This window comes from Vombatus ursinus, unplaced genomic scaffold (assembly GCF_900497805.2).
Source record: "Vombatus ursinus unplaced genomic scaffold, bare-nosed wombat genome assembly UNPS02014893.1, whole genome shotgun sequence".
NCBI lineage: Eukaryota > Metazoa > Chordata > Mammalia > Diprotodontia > Vombatidae > Vombatus > Vombatus ursinus.
In genome coordinates this window covers 6,963,909-6,988,238 of record NW_020954671.1, presented here as the reverse complement: position 1 = coordinate 6,988,238, position 24,330 = coordinate 6,963,909, and the positions used below count along the sequence as shown (strand labels likewise).

The following is a 24,330-nucleotide window of genomic DNA, read 5'->3' as shown; positions in this document are numbered from 1 at the left end:
AAGTCAAATATAATAGAGATTGGAGAACAAATAAAATGACTTCAGACAAAATGAAAGTTTTTTTCCTTTATTTTTTTGCCTAAAATCGAGTTTTGGGTTTTCTTAAGCAGAGGTACTGAAGTGGTTTGTCATTTCCTTCTCCAGCTCATTTGTCAGGTAAAGAAACCAAGGCAAATAGTGTTAAGTGGTTTCCCCAGATTCACACAGCTAGTAAGTGTCTGAGGCCAGATTTGAGCTCAGGAAGAAAAGTCTTCCTGAATCCAGACCCAGCACTCTATCTACTGTGCCACCTGGCTGCCCAGTGTCTAAAAGCAAACTGTCAAATGTCAGACCAATTCCTTAAAAGCTATACAGTGTTCTCTATGGCAGAGATTGATAGCATGAATTCACAGTAGAGTTGCCAGGTACCTGACCTGGGCATTATCAGGAGAGCCACGACACACAGTAATAATTTAGCATGCTCTTTTTTCTTTCATTTAAGCTTACTCTTTTTTTGTTTGCTTGTTTTTTAAAGGCAGTTGGGGTTAAATGACTTGCCCAAGGTCACACAGCTAGCAGGTGTAAAGTATTTGGTCAGAGGTTGGATTTGAACTCAAGTCTTCCTGACTTCAGGGCCAGTGCTCTATTCACTGCACCAGCTAGCTGCCCCTAAGCTTACTCTTAATAAACAAGAAAGACATGATGCAGAAGAATGAATGGTAGATTTGGAGTCAGAATGCCTGGGTCCTTCCCTTAGGCTCTGCCACTTACTATCTGTGTGACCTTACTATCTGTGTGAGGCCTTTCTTGTCCTCAATTTTATCATCTGTGGCTGATCAAACACCTGGACTATATATCCTCTAAAGTATTTCTTTCAATATATAATTCTATATGAAACTGAAAAGAATTTTCTTTTCATTTTTAGTATCTCAAGCCTTCACTAGATATCACCCCAGAGACAGGGAGAAGTCAACAATGAAACATAAGCTCAAATGAAACAGTTGGAATAATTATAATTTAGGTACAAGCACAGCCTCCTTTTTTTTCTTTTTGTCAATTTAAAGTCATAGGAATCAAAACCTAAGACACTAAAGGAGCATAAACATGCACTAAGAAAATATTTAAAATAGCCTTTAACCAACATTCATGCTAATAACCTCATGAAACAGTCTGCAGTCCATGACATATGCCTATCACAAAATATTAGTATATATGATCAGTAAAGATTATCAATGCCAACTCAGCTAAATGATGATAATCATAGGCACTTCAAATGTTTGCAGAAATATTTCAGGGCCTGCCCATGACACCTGAAAATATAATTCATTCACAAATGTTGGCAAATATACATTTTCAAGAAGCAATTAAATCAAAAGAATAAGCATTTATTGAGCCCCTACTGTGTATAAGCTGTTGTAAGGATTGGAAATAGTATCATTAAAGACAGCTTAGGTTGCAACATCAACATAGACAACATGTACAGAATTACATGTAATTGATTCAGATTTAATCTTGAAGTGCCTCAAATGGAGATAATTCAAAATGGCAGTGATAGCATCAATGTTTAGATAGATTTTTCCATCTTCTTGACTTTCTCACTTCTACTAATTAATTGTTCAGGTGAGAAACCCAGCATAAAAACCTTGAAAGAGAAAGTTCAGGGCCTCCATTTACAAATTCAAAAAGGGACAAGTTGTCTTAGAAAAGCCTATTAAACTATGTGTTGAATTGGTATCTGGCAACAGCAATGGTCTGGAAGATGAGACACGTGAACGTTGGTGCAAATGATCAGGATTCTAGCAAGGTATGCCACCTGCAGATCTGCTGCCCCTTGGTTTCCTTCATTTCTCGCCAATGGTCTTGTTCCTCCTCTCCACTGCTGTTCTGACCCAGTGAAATCCATCCAATCATTTCTTTGCGCCTCATAGTACGTCGATTATAAATTGAGATCATCAAAGTGACGTCAGAGAGCTGAAAGAGGGCTACCTGGAAAACAAACGTTTCCTTGTAAATGGGATTTGGCTGCCCTCTTCTAATGGATGTCTTACAACGGGACATCTCGTGACCCACAGAGTTGAGAAGAAAGAGCTTCCCATAGGTATCTGTGACAGGGAAAAAAATAGGGGAGGGAAGAGAAAAGAAAAAAATATTAATATGTGTCACTCATTTGTTGCCTCACTACCTACCTGCCAGCTCATTCAAGTTTTCAGTAAGTTCCTCCTTCCTTTATATTGAGAAATAGTTTCATACTTGATAGGTAGAAATAGGTTAAATGCATGGATTGTTAGAGAAAATTTTCTGGATCTTTACTAGTTAGTATGCTGTACTGAGATATATGCCTTCTATAAGAATACATTCAAGGGAAAGTATGGAAAACATCAATATATCCGTAAAACTCTTGTACACATTGACACTAGAGTCAATACTTCTGTACATTTTGCTTTGTAGACATCTTTCTTTTTTATATCTAAAATAGACAACTAGTTATTAATGCATAGAGCAGTGGACCTGGAGTCAGAAAGTCAGACTCAGATATTCATTAGCTGTGTGATTCTGTGAAAAATCATTTAACCCTCTGTTTGCCTCAGTTTCCTCAGCTGTGAAAATGGAAATAATAGTAGCACCTGTCTCCCAGGGTTATTGTGAGGATCAAATGAGAAAATGCTAGGAAAATGCTTAGCACAGAGCCTGGCACACAATAGGTAGGCACTTAGTAAATGCTTGCTTGCTTCCTTCCTTCCTAAAATATATTAGAAAAAAGCTTTTTAATTGCTAATGACTGATTCAGATTTTGAATGAAACCTATTTGTGTTCCCAACTATGCTTTCTGGAATATTTGAATGATGGGCAAGTCACTTTAGATCCATTCAAATCCAATCTTGAAATAGGACTAAGTCCACAGAGATCTACACCTTGGAAAACATGCTGTATTTTCTAGAGGATAAAGGGGAATTAGGAGATTGCTTATTTTAAAAAATAATACTGATAATAACCTATAGTTGGCATATCTAATATTGCAAATGCTGGACGTGGAGTTGTCTCCATGTGATCAAAACATAGTACATGTCTCGCTTGAGAGCCTGGTTATATTATGTCAGCTCTTTATCTCTAAACATTTGTTTCTGGTATCCCCTGGGATATAGTCTTTGCCAAGGCCTCCAGACTGGATTCTATCGTCATGGAGCATTATAATTATGATATAGCACTCTGCTTGAGGCATTTCCCACAGTGGTGATTAGCAGTATGACCTTGGTCAAATTCCTTCACCTCTTTGGTCTGTTTTTGAATCTATAAAATGAAATTGAAAATACCAGCTTGATCTGCCCTGTTTCACAGCACAATATGTAAGTGACAAGCACTCTTTATAAAGTTGCTCCCATCCAGAAAGGAAAAAGAAGAATCCAATGCCAAAATAGTATACTACTTTTGCACCTTTTCCAGAGTAGAACATCATAAAGGATAATTCCTCTTGGACAGTCTATCACACTTATGTTCACCTTACTTAAACGTGATGTCTCAAATTTCTATTAACTACTGGAGTATTTTACAGTGTTTCTCACTAGCCTAATGTGTAAGCTGTTCTTTCAAGAATCAGTGTGTCAGGGTGTTTTCCCAATTCAATCATTCTATAAATCTCATTCAATGTAGGCTGCAAGTTGATTCGTGCTTATTTGCTCACTCTCCTACTGAACCACAATTCTAACTTTTAAAAGTGTAAATCCAGATTTCTGCAATTTTCTGTTCCCTCAAAGTGCTTCTAAGAAAGGAAATTACAACCTGCAGCTTTCTCTGTGTTGATCTTTTTTTCCCCTATTCCCATTTGGTGTGTTATTTTATGCACTTATCTGCTGAGAAACACAAGGTGTGAAATTACACATCAGGTGTGAAAACACTTCTCTGTCTCAAAAGCAGGGCTCTCCACTCTTCACACTGTTCCACAAAAAAAGCTGTCAAGAAACTGACAATTGGAAGGCAAACTGTGAGGTTCCACAGCTGCCCAGCCACATAATTCTTACAAGAAAAGTTCGATCCAGGGCCCAAACTACTCATGCAATTTTGGTGCCAGCATAACCTTAAGGATTGAGGTTGACCCTGTAAACAAAACTCTGCACATTAAACGAAGAACAATCTCAGGGGTTATCTTGCCACATGGTTGTTTTCTGATTATGGAAAAGGGTGGCTTAATACAGTAACTGAATTTGCTTGAGATGAATTGTAATGTGTCACAAAGTGCAGGAGCAAGGACAATAATTTATTAAACAATCCAGACACCTGAGTATAGAAGGGAAAAGATGGGCCAAATGTTTCCAGTAGGCCTGATGCTAAAATGAACATTTTGTCAGCAGCAACATGCCTCGTGCTAAAATACCATGAGATAAGCCTGCCTGTAGAACATTTGGACAGCTGGTAATTGTAGGCCCGGTTTTGGACAGCTGGTAATTGATTTTAGTGCAGTTAATTTGACTGCTGAGTTTTAGTAAACTCCCATTCAAGTCAATAAACAAGTATTAAGCACCTACTATATACAAGGCTTTGTGCTAGACACTAGAAATATTCTAATATTCCAATGGATTTGTGATCTCATCCACATGGGTACCAAAGCTATATCTAAGTGGGACATGGAGCTTTGTCCCAGGCACCAGCATCTAAGTAGGTATCACTGTAGCCCTGAAATCCTGCCCTTAAGTGAGATTTGGGGACAAGAAAGGGCTGGGGTAGGGTAAAGGAATTGGGAAAGGAGATTGGGGGAAGAGGGTGAATGAATAGGCCACCCCGTTCTCCTGACACTATTGCACCTACTGCAGACCTATCTCTCCTGGGCCTATGTGTCTTTCCCAGCTTTCAAAATCTATTTCCCCTACTATCTATCCCCATATCCTTATCCCTTTCCTGCCTAGCTCTAGACTTCCTCAGTCCTTGCCTTCTAAAATTCCTCTTCATATTAGATCTTTTCTTCTTATACTATCTGTCTTCTGGTGATCATAGAAACTTAGCTTTATCCTGAAGGAACCACTTTTCTTAGGACCCTCTTTAAGTCTGGCTGCTTTCATAAACCAGGATACAGGGCTAAATAAGAGTAGGAATTCCCACATTCCTTGCTCCCCACTGCTACTTTCAGTCACAACCCCCTGGCATAGCATCATTATTCTCTCTTTCTCTCTTTTAAAGTTCTCTCTGTTCTGTCTAAATTTGTCCTATTATCTGTGTATCTCTAGGTCACTCTCCCTCTTCCTCAATAAGTACCTCTTCTCCAGTAAAACACTTGACCCTTTGATTACCCTGGCTGCCCACTTCCTCAACTTCCATGACCTCTGTCTCTATTCTACTTCACCCGCACATAGAAGCAGCCCAGGGTTTTATTATTCTTTCACTCCCACCCTGACTCAAATGAATTTGAGAGACTTCTATAGTTATCCCTTCTACATCATGACTTTCCCTGTTGCGGTTTTGATATATCACAGGTCGGCATAAGAAATTAAATGGGAATTTGGGGGCAGTTTTGAGGAAGCTGCAGACAACACATGAAGGCCAGCAGACAAGATGGAAAAAGTTTAGAAACTCAGAAATACATAAAATATACATATAGCATTATATGATATCAACATATTTTGTCTTTTAATACCATAATAATTCAGACTTCTCTGGTATAAAGAGAAGGCCAAAATATTTTACATGGATTTTCCAGATTGCACCCCAAACTCCCATGATGTGGAAGAGATAACTATAGTCATAGTTCTGATGACTATTCCCTCAATCATGCAGATTACAACTTATCCATGTTTGACCATCTATTGCCACTTGTCTATAACTCCCTTTAAATCAGTCATAGAGGAATCACTCAACATGCTAACACCCTTCTTCTCTTTCTCATGATGTGTTCTAATTATACAGGCGCCAAGGATGCACAGTATCCCTCACTTCCTCACAAAAAAGTGCCCTCAAGGAACGGCTGAGGGACTCTGGGCAAACTACTTAACCTCTCTTCTCCTCAGTTTCCTCACCTGTAAAATGGGGAATGATAACAGCAACTACTTTACAGGGTTATTGCGAGGATCAAATGAGATAACTTATGTAAAGTGCTAGTAAATCTTAAAATGTATATATATATACATATAGCATTTTAAGATTTACTAGCATTTTACATATATATGTATATTTATTAGTGTATATATATATTAATAGTAATAAATTATCAGGATCATTATTGCTATTAGTGTTTTAATATTAGTTATTATATATAATAGTATAGAGAGTATATATCTATAGAGAATGATATATTCTACATATAATTATATAGAGAATAACATTATTCTAATCAAAATCATTAGAAAATGGGGTGTCTAATTAAAAATTCTAGTTAACTTAGTGTTACTAGATATTATCAATTTTCAAACAACTAGAATATACCATATTAAATTTATAAAATACTTAAGTATCTTACATAGCCTTTGAATAGTGGTGTTAAAGTGGGCCAGTATTGATTTAGAAAACCACAAAATTCTTTCAAAAAGCATAGAATTTCAGAGTTGTAAAGGACCATACAGAGGCCATACAGTCCAACCTATACTTGAAAAAGAATCCCCACTACTATTATTATTATTATTATTATGAATTATTGATGTTAATTGATATCAATAATGGTGACCCTAAGGCAGAGGTGTCAGCCTCTACAGCCAGCAACTACGATGTTATACAAAACAACCAATGCTACCTGGAACTGGTTTAAAATATAATTGGGAAATTTCTAACAAAATAAGTAAAATTTGTATTTGGGTCTCATACAAGCTAGAATCTGAACAGTGGGATAGCTCATCAGTTAAAAAAAATACTTCTAAAAGCTAACATAAGGAAGGCTTGCACTTTAGAAACAATCTGGGGCTTGGCCCTTTGTTCTCGGACTCATGTTAAGCAAATTTTAATAACTTCCTAATGAACTTATCCTAGTATTTTGTTGCAAGATAGCTTTCTGTATTTGTGCCTGATCCCCCAACTAGACCATAAGTTCCGTGTACTTTATATCTCCAACAATGGAGGTACACTACACCCAGTGGATGTTCAGTAAATATTTTAAATCAATGCTTTGTTTATTAAGATTGTTATTTCTTATGTATAGGTTACTGGTTTTATTATGTTTTAGTTGAATTTGATTCTTCAATTTATGTCCTCAGATCACAATGCCTTATACATAGTATGCCCTTAATGAATATTAAATTCAATTGTATCACACTGCAGAAAGGCAAAATCCTAAAGGCATTCCTAAAAAAAAATAATAACCTTCATACAGATGTAAGGGAGAAACCATTGTCAAATTGATGTGTTTGCCTACCAACCTGAGGAAACTACAGGATATGGACTCTTGTCAGTCTCTGATCAAATTGAAAAATATCCCTAACCAACCAATAGGATGTGGAGAATTCCACATCCTATGGTGGTGTCTATCAATTGATTGACTAAAGAATCAGCCACTCTTTCTTGGAAGTCTATAAAAGTTAACTAATGACTGTCTTTGGGACTCAGCTTTTGAGAACTCAACCTTCTCCTTTTTCTTTGTGTATTCCTATAAAATGCAACAAGTGAGAGAGTGGAAGTTTATTTCTCTTCTCACCTTTTGTGACTTTCTGGCACCCAACACACACACACACACACAACCACTATGAGGAAACAACGGTTGTGTGTGTGGTTTGTCCACTCTCAAAGAGGACCAAGACATCAGGGAGATGATGACATGACTTGCATTGAATTGGATTTGAGTGAGGGAGGGCTGTGAAAAGTCACCAGCCTCAATTTCTTCTCCAGAGTCATCTGGGTCCAGTGGCTAGATATAGCTCAAGATGACTGGAGATGGCTCAGTGGCAACAGTGGAGATTTTACACCAAAAGCATATGGCTATGGGAGATGTATTTGCATGTAGCCTGAGAAGGAAGTCCAAGGACATTGTTTCAGAATCCCAACCTCCTATAAAGGAAGAGGGATTCTGAATTCCTTGAGCAGCATGATCTCAAAACCTAGCCTTCTAGAAAAGAAAAAGTTTGCAGGGTAGTAATAGTCTGAGGAATTACCTCAGTTCAAGAGTTTCTGAAGTAAAGAATTAGGGCAATGGATATTTTAGAAATAGAGTTCCTGATGAATTCTGCTACACAGAGGAAGACAATAGCTCAGATGGCTACTTCAAGGCATCCTACATGGAAAGCAAAGCCAGTGCTTGACTCAAACAGTGCAGGTCTGATGGAAGGATGTTTTCCCCCTCAGTAAACTCCAAAATCTTTATCTTTGGTGGAGGGTGGGGACTGAGGACTCTAAATAACAGGATACTACTCAAAGTCATGGGGAGACTGTGGAGAACTCAATGAGAAAGAGATTCCCCAAAATGATAAAACATTTCCATGACAGTAATCCCATGTTAAATTCCCTCAGAAGGTGGGGGAGAGGAAGTGAATGGTCTACTTGAAGGCTTCATAATTTTGTATTTGTTCATGGACTTCCTCCAATTCTTTCTGCTAATGATTTTATTTCTCTTCTAAATTTTTTTTCTAAGTTCATCTTGTTTCATTTCTTCCAGGTACTCTTGTACTCTCTACTGTGTGTAGTGTAGTTACCTTTTGTTTCTGGGCTTATCTTTTTGGACATCTCTTAACTCACAATATTTTCTTATAGCATTCAGTGTCTTCTATAAACTCAGCTCTAGCCTCATTTCCTAATGTGGGACTTTGTGCTCCAAGAGGCTTTTCTTCTTTTTTCTGCACTTTTGGATGGGGTTGGTCCTGACCTTGATGTTCTGGGCTCTGACACTGATTTTCCACCTCCTCTGGTGTGTCTATAAACTCACAGGTTTTAGGTACCCAAGGATCACAAAGGGTCAGAGCATTGTGTTCTCAGAGTGCTGCAGACTTCCAGCCTGTCAAATAATCCCAAATAGACTACTGTTGCCTCTTAGCCTGGTGTCTGTGATCACAGTGGTCAAATTTCTTTGGATTTTGAATCCCATTGGGGCTTCCTTGACTGATTACTCCAGGGTTCGTGCCCCTGGGAATAGAGCACTATAGGCTTCAGGTGCTCTGAAGCATCTCTGGTCAGAGTAGGCTTCTGGCTTATTTCCTTGAGCTTATGCTGTCTTTCCTGGTAGGATTCATTTCCCAGTGTCTGAAGGCAAATGTCTTGTTGTCTGTTGTGAAGTTGTTGTCTATTTTGTGAAGTCCTGCTCTGGATGGAGAAGCTTACTGTTGTTTTGTTTTAGGTCTTGAATCATTATTTGATCTGGCACCCTTTTTAGATCTTTGCTGGAGTATATGTGGGAGATCTAGGCTTCTCTTTGGCTTTCCATACCATCATCTTGGTCCTTCCAACTTTAACTAAGTTCATTTAAAAAGAATATACTTGAAACTTGCATGATCCTGAATCTCAAAATGCATTTAGTAGTTATAACAGATGGTAGATGAGGAAAGGAGATTGGGATAAATAGATGATTTATAAATCTTAAAGTGTCATATAAATGTGAATTTTTATTACTACCCTAAGACCTACAGAAGCAGGAGTGTGCTGGTAAATGTTTAACAACCAGCTTTCTGAGGGGGAAAAATGTGCACATGACACACTTTTAAGTTTAATCTAAATGATTACCATTTTCTCTATCATTTTCTTAAGTGTAGAAGCTTAACAGAACAATAAATCAAACCTTTATTTGCTGACATCTGAGTTATAAATGCTCTCACACTATAAATTTAACAATCAGTTCTCATAAGCCAGTCAAGTTGGCTCTAGCATACCCTTGTGCTGTTGCTTCTAAATCCAAGTGGGAGCTTATTTTCTTGTCACTTCTCTCATTTTCCTTAAAGTCAAAAGAAATGGAAGGAAAGCAGTAGATAATTTGGTTAATTGAGTTGATTGTGTTCCTATAACCAAATTTTGGCTTTATAATCCAAACATTTCAGCCAAAAGATAATGGGGGTTTGGGGAAGAGGAAGTAGCAAAGATTTTTCTACCTTCATATCTCATTTGAGAAGCAGTATGGAAAAAAAAAAGACTAATACTTACTGGTTGCTGACCTAAAGCAGTTCTTTTCACTTCTCTGGGCCCCAGTCTCCATTTACAAAATGAAAGGGTTAAACTGTTGATATGCTCTCGAGGGCCTCTTCCAAATCTAAAAGAGATTGTGAGATTCTAGGCTAGCTCCCTTCTGCATTAGCTCCTGATCTTCACTCCTTACACTAGGCAACCTAATTTGCTTTTCTCTTTGTCTTTCCTCAAGTTACTGCCATTGTGTGTGTCTAACGAGGTTAATATGCTGCTGCTGTAAGTATTATCATTTGGGATATAATTATCATGTATGGTTAATCATGCACATGCTGAGAAGCTGGGTAAGTTGTTGTTTTTAACTGGAGGGGACATCTTAATGATAGTTTTTGACAAGTTATATTTATGTGAACAATATAATCACACGGAGTAGAAGCCTGCTTGGATCAGGCATGAGATAACTTGGTTGAAGATTAACCATCTATGTTTTCCAAGAGTGCCAGCATTCTTAGCCCTGAGGTACCATGTTATTTTAACAAGGGAGGAATTCAAACTCAAAGGGGTAAACTAAATTACCAGGGCCATATCACAATTGAAAGACTTGATTAGAACTTTACAGCTGTTAACTTGTCAGGGAACTAAATGTTCTCCCATGAAGCCTGGCTCAAGAGACTGCCAAATTGACTCATTTTTTAATTCAGACTTTTTTTTTCCATCATAGGGGTATATAAAAATATTTAAATCCATATCAGGGGCCTAGTCCTGTGAACTACTTCCTCGGTGGTACTTCTTTTTTTTTTCTTAGTAGAAGATATTTTATTGACCTGACAGAGAATGAAGAATGGATTTTTAAGCCTTTAAATGATCAACTAAACTCTCTTTTCCTTTCTTTTTTTTAATTTTTAAATTTATTTATATATATTTAAAGCACAGGGACTTTTTTTATTTCCCTCTCCCTACCCCTGCCCTTACTGATGAAAAACCAAGAATAAAAAATTTAATACAAATATGTATAGATGAAAAATTTCTACTGATGGCATTAACTATCAGTTTGTTGTCTAGAGATGGATAGCATGTTTCATCATAAGTTCTTTAAAATTGTGGTGATCATTGTGTCAATAAGAGCTACAAACTCTTTCAAAGTTGATTACTTTTACATTATTGCTGTTACTATGTAGACTATGCTGCTCACTTCACTTTGCATCAGTTCATATGGATCTTCCCATGTATTTCTGAAGCCATCCCTTTCATTATTTATTACAGCACAATAGTATTCCATTACATTCATATACCTCAACTTGTTCAGTCATTCCCCAATTGATGGACATGCTCTCAGTTTTCAATTATATGCCACCACAAAAAAAGAGCAGTTATAAAAATTTTTGTACATCTGGGTCCTTTTCCTCCTTCTTTGATCTCCTTGGGGTATAGCCTTGTTAGTGGTATTACAGAGTCACTGTTTAATAGACTTTTGGGCATAATTCCAAATTGCTTTCCAGCATGGTTGGACTAGATCACAGCTCCACCAACAGTGCATTAGTGTGCCTGTTATCTCATATCTCCTCCAGCATTTGCTATTTTCCTTTTTTTTTGTCATCTTAGCCAGTCTTATGGGTGTGGGAGAGTAGCTCAGGGTTGTTTTAATTTGATTTCTCTAGTTATTAGTGATTTGGAATATATTTTCATATAGCTATTAATAACTTTAATTTTTTCCTCTGAAAACTGCCTATTTGGATCCTTATAAAGGGCAGCTGTGTGGTGCAGTAGATACAGTACCAGGCCTGAGATCAGGAAAATCTGAGTTCATTCAAATCCAGCCTTAGACACTTACTAGCTATGTGACCCTGTGCAAGTCACTTAATGCTATTTGCCTCAGTTTCCACATATGTAAAATAAGCTGGAGAAGCAAACAGCAAACCACTCCAGTATCTTTCTAGGAAAATCCCGAATGGGGTCACAAAGAGTTGGGCATATCTGAAATGACTAGAAAAACGATAACATGTCCTTTGACCATCATCTGGGGAATGGTTCCTATTATAAATTTGACTCAGTTCCCTATATATTCTAGAAATGAGACTTCTATCAGATAAAGTAAAGATTTTTTTCTCCCAATTTCCTGTTTTCCCTCTAATTTTAGCAGCATTAGTTTTGTTAAAACCAGTGTTTTGGTTTTGCTTTTGTTAAAACCAAAAACAGTTCATTATAAAAGACTTCTTTTAATTTTGTATAATCCAAATAATTAATTTTATCTCCTGAAACCTCTCTGTCTCTTGTTGGGTTGTGAATTCCTCCCCTATCCATAGATCCGATAGGTATTTTTCCCTGCTTCTTCAGTAGTACTTTTTAACAACAACTGACCTTGAAGACCTGGGCCTCTTCACTATATCATATATATGAAGCTTAGAGAATAGGCAAGATACAAAACCACCTTCTTTCCCCCTTTCCTCAGCAAAAGGCAGCAGTAGAAAGAACACTACCTCTAGAATTAGAGGACCTAAATCCAAATCCTGCCTGCTACTTACTACCTGAGTGACCTTGGGTAAGTCACTTAAACTGTGGTTCATATACCAAGCAAAATGGGGCGGGGAATGTTCTATGAAAAAGATTCATAGCAGCTTTGCAGAGAACTATGTAAATCCAGTGATTAGGTGTCCCAAAACTCATTTAAAAAACAAAGTCACCTCTACTAAATAGATGCTACTAAGTACAATTAAGAAGCAGAAAAACATAGCAATGATTATGTATTCAAAGTAATGATCTTGCCTGCTTTGGACATCAGTGCTGGAAGTCTCATAAGCACTATTGTTATTCAGAACTCAGGGGTTCTCCCTTGCTATATGTATTAGAGCTGTAATTTCAAACTCCCACCTAAAAACCAATGGGCTTAATAAAGATAGACTAAAATAAACCCCATCACATATAGAAAATGTGATCTCCTGCAGTGTTAAATGGTAACTAGTCATAAGCCCAAAAATGAATGTAGATTTTGGTCATGTGGTACTGTCCCTTACACATTTAAATGTTAAGGATGGGTTACTCATGTCCACTGCTTTGCTCATTCTTTTCATTTCCTTTCATTATTTATTACCTAAGCAATGACTTCTCACTTCTTGGCTGGCCAATGTTGGGGCCATGGATCAAATGGAAATAGCAGAAAATACATTGAAATAATAGAAATGTTAACTATGGTGGAGTTGACCTCTGATCAATCCCCAGCCCAGGAAGGTAATTTTAAAAAGGGCCAAACAATGAATTATGTGTAAAGATGTGTTTGAGCACTAGATTCTTTTATGAAGTATGAAGTTCTCTGATAGAAATAGAAAGACAGTTGATATTCCAATTCCCTGAGGCAGCTTGATGATACAGTGGATAGAGTATTGGGTCTGGAGTCAGAAATACCTGAATTCAAATCCAGCCTCAGACACTCACTAGCTGTGTGACCCTAGGCAAGTCACTTGACCTCTGTTTGCCTCAGTTTCTTCAACTGTAAAATGAAGACAATAATCGCACCTACCTCCCAGGGTTGTTGTAAGGATCAAATGAGATAATAATTGTAAAGCACTTATGATAGTACTATATAAATATTAGCAATTACTAAGTATGGAGGAGTTTTTCTTGATTGAATTAGAAGGGGAACTTGGATATTGTCCTTATTGAATATTGGCTATGTCCTTTCAAATAACTGACTTTGCCAGCTCTATAGCCAATCCAAGCAAGAACCAGCCTACTAGGGACCCAACACACAAGTATAAGTAAGGCACTACCATTATTAAATAATATAGACTGATCCCTAGCTACCTTTAATAAAGTAAAACTGACACAATGAAATAGTATTAAAGACTATTATAATAGGCTACCAAGAAGGTTCCAAAAAGTTAAGAGGAGAACAGACCACTATATATCAGGGATTGAATAGAATCGGAAGAGTTGAGAGGCATCTTCCATCTTCCTTACTTGACAATGAGGAAACTAAGGTAGAAAAAGGGTAAAAGATTTGTCCAATGTGACACAGAAGAGAAAATCTGGGACTAGTATTCGGTTGCCCTGACTCCTAGGCCAGTGTTTTTGTATTTTGGGTTTTTTTTTTAACTATATCACATTGGTTATTTAGTGGTATCTTTTCTAGTGATGAGGGAATTAAAAAAAAAAAGTAGACTCTCAAGATTTCTTCCAGCTCAATGGTTCCTGATAATACAAATGAATTACTTGGCATTAACAGATGTCAATTGTGTTTACATATTATATTACTGAAAATGCTGAGTTTTCTCATTCATAAAAATAAAAACATAGACATTAAAGTAGGATTCAGCATGTTGGGTATCAGAAAACCCTTGGATTGTGAAGGAGTTTCTACCTAGTTAAACTGAGAGGCATTGAAAAACCCATCTAAACCCATTAAGATCTTTTTTAGAATAAAAATTACAAAAATTAGATGAAGGTAGGTATGGCTTCAACTGGTCTCTGTAAGTACTTTTGCTGGCAGAACAGAATTTCACTTACCAGGAGGTCTGTTAATAGCAAGGTTTCGGAAATGGCTGCCTTTGATAATTTCTACAGATAATCGTCCCGTTGTGGCATTATATGACAACCCCACCAAGAGCTCTGGCACCCCTCCATGAGACAAAGACTGTGTGGATGAAGCACTATCACTGTGAGAAACCGCAGACAGGCTGAGCTGAGACTCTCCACTCTGGCAGGAAAGAACAACAAAGAAACCATTGGGACACTTCACACTACTCTCTTTTCTATCCAGCTTACATTATGTTGGGTGAAATTGTGACATGATTTCAATGGCTGCCAAAGATTTCAAATTGTGCACTCTATGTGAATAATAATGGGGCAGGAGGACAGAATCAAGGATAAGGTCTCCACATCATCAGCCAGACACATTTGTTTAAAGATCTGTCTCTGTTCAATATTTCCTCTCTGAAAACAAAAGACCAAAAATGTTATTACCAATGTAAATCAAAACCTTGAATATACACACACAGATAATAATACATTTAATATAGACCAAAATTCCCCTTAGAGTAATTTCTACTTGAACATTTCAACAGAATTTATCTACTCTAGCACTGCCTCTCTGTTCCCTATTATTTCTTAAGGAATATAGCAATGCATGTGGTCATGATTTTGGAAAGCTATATTATAGCATACAAAACATGGGATCTCTCTTTTTTTTTAAACTTTTTGGAAGGTTGTAAATTGTATCTGTTATCTCCTTTCCCTTTCCCCCAGGAAAATAGATAAAAATGAAATTCTACAATTCATTGAACAGATTCTCACACATTTTTTAGATAAGTCAATGTGAGGTTATACACTGTAGCATCTTTGGGGATAGAAAAGTGAGGGGTAATCTGACCTTTGCTTTCATTCCACATGGACTATTTCCAGGGTGGAAACTTTCTCCACTGATGGAGTTAGGCAACTCTTTGTAACATACATGTTTAGGAGGCAGCTAGGTGACCCAATGGATAAAGTGCTGGGCCCAGAGTCAGGAAGACCTGAGTTCAAATCCCACTTCATACTTTTACTAGATATGTGATGCTGGGCAAGTCACTTAATCTCTATTTGCCTCTATTTCCTCAGCTGCAACTGTAACTGTAACTGTAAACTGTAAAGCAACTATAAAATGGGGATAATAATAGCACCTACCTGACAGGGTTGTGAAGATCAAATGAGATAATATTTGTAAAGTGTTAACTTAGCACAGTGCCTACCACATAGTAGGTACTACATAAATGCTTATTCCCTATTGCCTAGCACACTGAGAAGTTAAGTGACTTGCACAGGGTCACACAACTATTATGTGTCTGAGGCCAGTTGAACTCAGGTCTTCCTGACTCAAGGTCCAGCACTCTATCCCCTGAGCCATCTAGCTGCTTCAAAGGATAATATAGCTTATTTTACAGATGAAGAAAGTAAGGACCATAGAGGTGAATTGGCCTGTCCAATCGGCCTGTCCCTTGGTCACTAGATTTAGAATCAAAATACCATGATTGAAATCCTAGATATATTATTTAGTACCTGTGTGAACTTGGAAAAATAATTCACCTCTATTTGCCTCAGTTTGCTCATCTATAAATGAAAGTTTTGGATTAGATTGTAATCAAGGCCCAATCCAGCTCTAAATCCTATGATCCTGTAAGTCCAAGATGGGCCTAAAAAAGAAAATCAAGCTATTATATGTCACTGCAAAAAAAAGGGGGGGGGGAACCTCAATACCCAACAATAGGGAATGGCTAAATAAATTGTGGTATGCTGATGAAAAGAGGCAGTGTGGTGTAGTGAATAGAAAGCTGGTCTCACAGCAAGATAAGTTCAAGTCCCACGTCTGAAACATACTCACCATATGACCTTAGGTAAGTTTCTTTGTTTGTTTTTGTTTTTAGACTTCTGAACACCCCAATAAACTCTCTAAGACTAAAAGTTACAAAGGTGCCAATATTTATTGGTAAGGGAAATTATCCATATTGGGGGTTCCCCATACCAATTAAAGCACTAATCTCATCCCATCCACTATCATATTAATAGAATGCAAGATGCAATTAAAACCACAACATATGGACAAAACAAAGAAACTTAAAAAGATTTTTATTAAATAATGCAAAACAAAATCATTTGAACTAAAAAATGGGATAAATATAGATAAGCTGAACTGAGGAAAAAATAAGTGAGATTGAATAAAGGATTCTGATGATGAATTGGAACGAGTGAAATACTGTTACGATTTGTTAAGTGCTGAAATAATTAATTTAAATGTATGTTTTTACTAAGCAAATTTATGTTTAAAATGTCTAAAAAAGAATACCAACTTACCTACAACATTTATTCAATCAACAAGCATTCACTGCCCACTTTGTACACCAAAGTCTAGAAAGATGGAGGAAAAAAATCTCCTGCTCTTTCATATCTATCTATCTATCTATCTATCTATCTATCTATATATATATATTACTTCACCTCTTTAGATCTGTTTTCCTCATAAGTAAAATGATGGAATTTGAAGGAAAAGATGATCTGTAATGTTTTTTCCAGCTCTGATTAATAATTAATAAGACAGCAATTGCTCTGAAAGGGAAGTGGACAGCATCTCTATCTATCTGTGATTTTTGCTCTTCATTACTTCCCGTATAGTCCACACTCAATAGGAATATATTTCCTAGCTTCTTCTTCCATATCTACCCCTAAATAAACACTAAATTTGGGATTCTGTGATATCCCACCTGATTTAAACTCTGTCTTTATATTTCTTGACTCATGAATCTAACATTCTCTATACATTCCCCTACCCACTCCTGCCTACTTCCTGGGTGATATAATATTAACTTTGTGACTATTACAAAACAAATTATGATAGTAATAGGCTTCACTATACAACATGATGTAAAACATTTCAAGTAATTCTCTGCTTTAATGCTTACCCATCTTTCACATTTAAAAGTTGGATATTAAGATGCAAATTGCCCAATTCCTGAAGGTACAGAAATTTAATGAAATGCATTCCTCCCTCCCTTTTCAGCAACAGAAATTACAATAATTACAAGCAATTAATAATGTATTTATATTGTCCCATCAACAGAGCTAAGAATTTGGCCTTTAAGGTCTTAGCTCCATTCTTTTTTCCGAGGACTCATGGCAAGAGGAAAATGTGCATGATCTAACAGTCATTTTCAAACAGCCAACTTTATAAAATGGAGGGTCTCACATATAGATGCAAATATCTAGTGCTGGAGCTAACTTTTCAACTTGCAAACACAAGTGGTTCTCTTCTGAAAACCTGACATAGGAAGAAGAGAATACCAGAAGGACAAACAAACACTTTATTTGATGGAATAATCCCCAGGGTCAGAGGGTGTGCAGCCTTACCTGGAGTACCAGGCTGTCTAACTTGAAGACCCTGCCTCAGATGTACATGCTGCATTCCAGTTTCTGAAAGTCTGGTGTTTTAATTTTTTTCTAGGGAAAATTTCAATCATAAGTGAACCTCAAAGCCTATTTACTCTCCTTATGTGTTGATGTCTTGCCCTTCCATCTCTACCCTATTCTAACCACTGCTTTCACTTCCTAAAATGAAAAAAAACTGAATAAATCTATCAAGTTAATGTGAAGGTAAGCATAAAGATCCCCTGTACCATAACCAGAATTAATGGCTTACAAAATAATTGCATGTGAAGATCCAACAGAAAACTAGATAGAAGGGTCTATTGAATTCCAATGTATCTGACTGAACATGATAAATCAATAGCTAGCAACTCTAACCCCTCCAGTAAAATACTTTAAATTGGCTAACACCACCATAAATACTTACACTCATATTACTCCTTGGCTCCAAAACCAAAGTCACTTTCATTTTCCCTTCTTGGCGCAACTGGCTAAGGTGAAACAGCTTTTCTCCCATCATCTTCTCTCGGTTCATCTTGAGTATAGCATATAGACGAAACCTGACTGCGCAGCCCCCCAAATCTTCAGGCTCCAGTTTACTAAAGAATACTTTCTCTTTGAAGATTGGGGTGGGCCCTCTTTGAACACTAGTCTTACCCCTTTGCTTCTTTCTGGGAAGCAGTACAGTGTGAACTTGCCATGCATTGGCACCGCTTCGATCTTTATCTGGAATGTTCTGGGCCTTTACGATGGTCACTGCAAGCTTTTGGTTGGAAAGATTATATTCAAAGATGACATCTAAGTCCCCACACTTTGAGATGGGTTCATAGGCACTGGGAGGGAAGTGAGGAATATTGAGTCCATCGTGCTCCTGTAACAAGCAGAAGATTAAGATATAAATGGAAACAAATTTATCATTTTTCAGTAGTCAATAGAATCTTTACAAGACTGACCTATTTGCTTAGGTATTAACATGGAATTAAATCAAACACGGCTCTTTGTCAGTCATTGACTCCACCATGATTTTCTGGAGCCATTTCCAAAGTATGAAAAAGTTGAGCCCAAGTTTGAACTGATCCAGTCAAGTGTGACTGAGTCAAATGTCTCCTGCATGATCCCATTTCTTCTGAAGACTCCAATCTTGCTGGTGATGCAGGGCAGAAAACAATATAAACAGATATGTGCCTCCATATATCTATATTAACAATGCCTTTTGTTATTTTCATCATGGTCATTTCTTGATGTCTACCCTGTCATTATAAACATGACCAACAAAATGACTGTGTTAACAGTACATTATCAGGTACATTTTCAATCTACATAGCTGAAGTAAGCCAATGTTTGGTCAATACCTGATATAGCCTTCTCCTATGAATTGAAGCTGTTATAGCTTTCTGCTAAGCATTAAAACTTAACATTGATTCTGCTCACTAATAAAACCATCAAAAGGTATCATGTTTCCTATTTACAAGCCAAGACAAAAAAAAATGAAAGTCTTTATGCATATCAATGTACTAACAAAGATTTTGTTTGTTTAGATTCCTCTTCACACCATGAATTATTGACATTTTCTTCTCCCTTGATATAGCATGAGTGCCTCTCTACATTTTGTGAGTTATTTTAATTTTTAGGACCGAAAATATATTACTATAAAAGTTGAGGTTTCTTGCAAAATGAGAGGAAAGCTTTCCATATCCTTTCTCTCTGAGCATATCAACACATAAGAGTTTCTATTCAGGGACATTTATCTGAGTAAGTTTCAAGTGATAAAAGTGGTTGCTATAGAGATTGGTTTGAATAAAAATGACATGCATATGTATATGCATAAATAATACTGGAGAAGAGTCTTTGAAAGATAAGTTAAGCCTTCCCACTGAGAAACTGTCACAGTTCTCTGTTAAAATACCAAGCTTTTCTATTCTTGATTACATTGCTTGACTAATTAAAAGCCATGGATAATACAGAAATTTCATCTTGGCCAACAGAGAAAAGCTGTACTGTTGGATAGAGTTCTAGATTGGGTTTCAGGAAGAACTAGGTTCAAATCCTCCCTTAGTGACAGTTAAGTCAATGAATCAATAAGCATTATTAAGTACCTTTTATGTGCCATGCACTACGCTAGAGCTCTGGGATTGAACGAAAAACTGAAATAGTCCTTCCCCTCAAAAAAAAGAAGTTTATTAGGAAAGGTGATCTGTACATTCATTAGTATATACAAGGTAATTTTTTTTGAGGGGGGATGCATTAGTAGCTTGATTGATCAAAACAGGTTTCCTATAGAAAGTGGTGTTTGAAGGAAATTAAGAATTCTAAGAATCAGAGACAAGGAGGGAGTGCATTTTCAAGCTGAGGAGATAACCAGTACAAAGGCATGGAGAGGAGATGTGAAGATTTTTGTGCAGGGAACAGAAAGGAGGCCAGTTTCACTGGAACATATAGAACAAAGATGGAAGTAAGGTGTAAGAAGACTGGAAGAGTAGGAAGGAGTCAAGTTATGATGAGCATTAAAAGCTGAACAAATGATTTTATATTTGATCCTGGAGGTAACAGGGAGCCACTAGAGTTCATTGGAGAATGATGGTGATGACATGGTCATATCTGCACTTTAGAAGGATCACTTTTACAACTGAGTGGAGAATTGTTAAGAGTGGGAAGGAGGCACAGAGACCAATAAGCAGGCCATTGCTATAGTCTGGGTGTGAGGTGATAAGGGCCTGTACTAAGGTAGTAGCAGTGTCAGAAGAAAGAAGAAGGCATATACAAGAAATATTGCATAGATAAAGACCAACAAGACTTGGCAAAGATTGGATATGGGGCGTGAGAGGGAGTAAGGAGTTGAAAATAACACCTAACTGTGACTGGAAGGACAGTGGTACCATGGAGAGTAATAGGGAAATTAGTAGCAAGAGAGGAGGGTTGAGTGGGAGATCATTAGTTTAGTTTTAGACACATTGAGATCAAGATGTCAATAAGACATCAAGTTTGAGATATCCAATAGGCAGTTAGAAATGCAAAAATGAAGATCAGGAGAGATGTTAGGGATAAATAAATAAGTTTGAGAACCATCTGAATAGATATGAAAATTGAATGCAAGGGAGCTGATAAGATGACTTAGGGAAATAGTATGTTGGGAGAAGATATGAGGGCCAAGGACAGAGCTTTGGGAGATACCCAGAGGTCCAGCAAAGGAGAAGGAGAATGATATCAATCAGATAAGAGAACTAGAGGAGAGCAGTGTCACACACACACACACACACACAGAGGGGCAGAGCCAAGATGGTGGAGTAAAAGCAGTGACTTGCTTGAGCTATCCCCCAAACCCCTTCAAATACCTGTAAAAAAATAGCTCTAAACAAACAAAAAAAATACTAAAGAGAAGACAGCTTCAAAGAGAAGAGGATAATCAACCATGTCAAAGGCTGCAGAAATGTCAAGGATGAAATCACTATAGCACTAACTTCATATATTTGTTATATGGATCAAAAATCTCAAAATGAGGTAAAGCAAAGGCATGGTAATGCTTTTATATAAGAAATCAAGATGTTCATGTAGTAGATATAAAGAGACAGTTGAAGTGTGAAACAAACTGTACTGTAACCTTAATACAAAAGAACTAATGAAAGATATTTGAAAGGAAACTGCTACATTGAAACAGAAACTCTGACAGTAAAGCCCAACTTGCTTCCTAATAAGAATAGAAAGCTCTTTAAAAAGGTATTGCTGTGGTTAAGGAGATACTGTAAATAGAAACCACAAATTAACATTATCAATGTTGTATTGTATTTTTACTTATTTTGTTAAATATTTCCCAATTACATTTTAATCTAGTTCAGGTTGCTAGTTTGATAACTATGGAAAACCATTCACCAACTTAGGTACATATGTATAAAGATTGATAGTTTATAATAGAGCAAGAAACATCCAATCTATCTAACTAACCTAAATTATAATGCGGCAGAATAGGAGAAATTAACTTCTTGTAGCCAGATAAAGTTCCTGATTGATTTTTTATTTAAATATAATAGTCCTTTGTATTTTCTATTTGTACATGCAATGTTATACAGATGTTGTTATTACACTTAACTATTATTTTGTTTGTCAGTATAGTTTTGCTGTTTTTTTCTCCTTGAAAGTAATTACGTAATGTGTGCATGCTTTATGCTTTGTGTATGCAAGTGTGGATACATATATTTATTTCACTATATTAAATGCATACCTTGTTAAGTGCTGCTTTCCATTATGAAATGTTTATTGTATATAATACCAAGGTGGATTTGATGGACTCCAAGTGGTTTTCCAAGAGACTAAAATTTCTCTCCACAGGGAGAAATGTAGCACCAGCTTCAATAGCACCTCTCACAGAGACTATTATTTTATCTTTAAAAGGAGATGGAGGGAAGTGGAGCAAACATGGCAGAGAAAAGGCAGGGACTCACTCAAGCTCTTCCTAAAACCCCACCAAACAATTTTAAATAATGCCTCCAAACAAATTCTAGAGCAACAGAATCCACAAAAGGATGGGGTGAAACAATTTACCAGCTCAAAAAAACTTAGAAAGTTGACAGGAAAGATTGGTTGTATCAGGATGAAAATGAAGCTCAGTCCAGCACAAGCCACATTCCAGCAAACCAGCAGTAAGCCTTGAGGGCAACTGAATCAGTGGTGACAATGACATTTTCCTGACCTCTCAGCTCACAGATAGTAAAGGGGTCAGACAACTGGTCAGAAAGAGATTACAGGAGTCCCTTTGCTGACATCAGTAGCAGGATTCTGTTGCATTACCCATACTGATCTGGGTCACAGTCCTGGGTCTTAGTCTCAGGGCAAGGAGGAGCACTAACACATCAAAGCTTGTGGCTACAGAGAAGCTGAGACCCTGGTCACAGTTCCAGGGTAGAAAAAAGTCCTTGTGGTCACTCATAGACCAGAACACAGACCAGGAGAGCTGTAAACACACCTCTCCCTAGATCATACCACCTTAAAAGAAATGAAAACTTACAGTTCCCCAGAATTATCTCTGAAAACACCTGCACAAAAAACCAGAAGTTTGGGACAGTGCCCCCTCCATTACAGAAGCCAAGAAATACAGAAATTACAGAAATCAAGAAATAGTCTGGAAAATGAGCAAAGAGTAGAAAAAGAACCTGATTAGAAAGTTACTTAATGACAGGAAAGATCAAAACACAAACTCAGAAGAAGACAATAAAGTCAAAACTACTATATCCAAAGCCTCAAAGAAAAATAGGAATTGATCTCAGGCCACGGAAGAGTTCAAAAAGGATTTTTAAAATCAAAGAAGAGAGGTAGAAGAAGAATTGTGAAAAGAAATGAAACATGAGAAATGAGATGCAAGAAAATCATGAAAAAAGAATCAACAGTTTGATAAAGGAAGCACAAAAAAATGAAGAAAATAATGCCTTGCAAAACAGAATAGGCCAAATGGTAAAAGAGGCACAAAAACTCAATGAAGAGGAGGATGTCTTAAAAAGCAGAGTTGGACAAATAGTAAAAGATATACAAAAATTCACTGTATAGAAAAACTCTTTGAAAAGTAAAATTGTCAAAAAATTGAAAAGGAGGAGCAAAGCTCAAGGAAGAAAGTAATTCCTTAAAAAGTAGAATTGGGCAAGTGGAAACTAATGACTTTATGAGACATCAAGAAACAATAAAACAAAGCAAAAGGAATGAAAAATAGAAGACAATGTGAAATATCTCATTGGAAAAACAAATAACCTGGAATATAGATTCAGGAGAGATAATTTTAAAATTATTGGACTGAAAGCCATGATCAAAAATAAGAACTTAGACATCATCTTTCAAGAAATTATCAAGGAAAATTGCCCTGATATTCTAGAACCAGAGGGTAAAATAGAAATAGAAACAATCCACCAATCACTTTTTAAAAGAGATCCCAAAAAGAAAACTCCTAGGAATATTATAACCAAATTCCAGAGGCCCAGGTAAAGGAGAAAATATTGCAAGCAGCCAGAAAGAAACAATTCAAGTATCATGGAGCCATAGTCTGGATAACACAAGATGTAGCAGTTTCTGTATTAAAGGATAGGAGGGCTTGAAATATTATATTCTGGAGGGCAAAGGAGCTAGCAGTACAACCAAGAATCACTTACCCAGCAAAACTCAGTAGAATCCTTCAGAGTGAAAAAAAATGGAAATTCAATGAAATAGAGGACTTTTAAGCATTCCTGATGAAAAAGTCAGAGCTGAATAGAAAATTTTACTTTCAAATACAAGACTCAAGAGAAGCATAAAAAGGTAAACATAAAAGAAAAATCATGAGAGATTGAATAAGATTAAACTGTTTACATTCCTGCATGGGAAATGATACTTGTAACTACTAAAAACTTTCTCATTATTAAAGCAGCTGGAAGGAGTATACATAGAGAGCATGAGTGTGAGTTGAATGTGATGGGATAAATATCTGAAAAAATTAAGTGG

The 24,330-nt window shown here is 36.8% G+C and overlaps 1 protein-coding gene across 3 annotated transcripts in view; it reads right to left on the bottom strand.

The window, feature by feature from the left end:
- Positions 1-1,767: 1,767 nt before the first annotated feature.
- Positions 1,768-24,330, bottom strand: part of SYT16 (synaptotagmin 16) — a 127,827-nt gene continuing 105,264 nt past the window's right edge. For all 3 annotated transcript variants that reach the window (XM_027842913.1, XM_027842914.1, XM_027842915.1), the window contains 3 exons: positions 18,302-18,745; positions 14,491-14,680; positions 1,768-2,081 (listed from right to left, as the gene is read on the bottom strand). In XM_027842913.1, coding sequence (XP_027698714.1) covers positions 1,768-2,081; positions 14,491-14,680; positions 18,302-18,745 — 948 coding nt within the window. The remainder of the gene's footprint in view (positions 2,082-14,490; positions 14,681-18,301; positions 18,746-24,330) is intronic.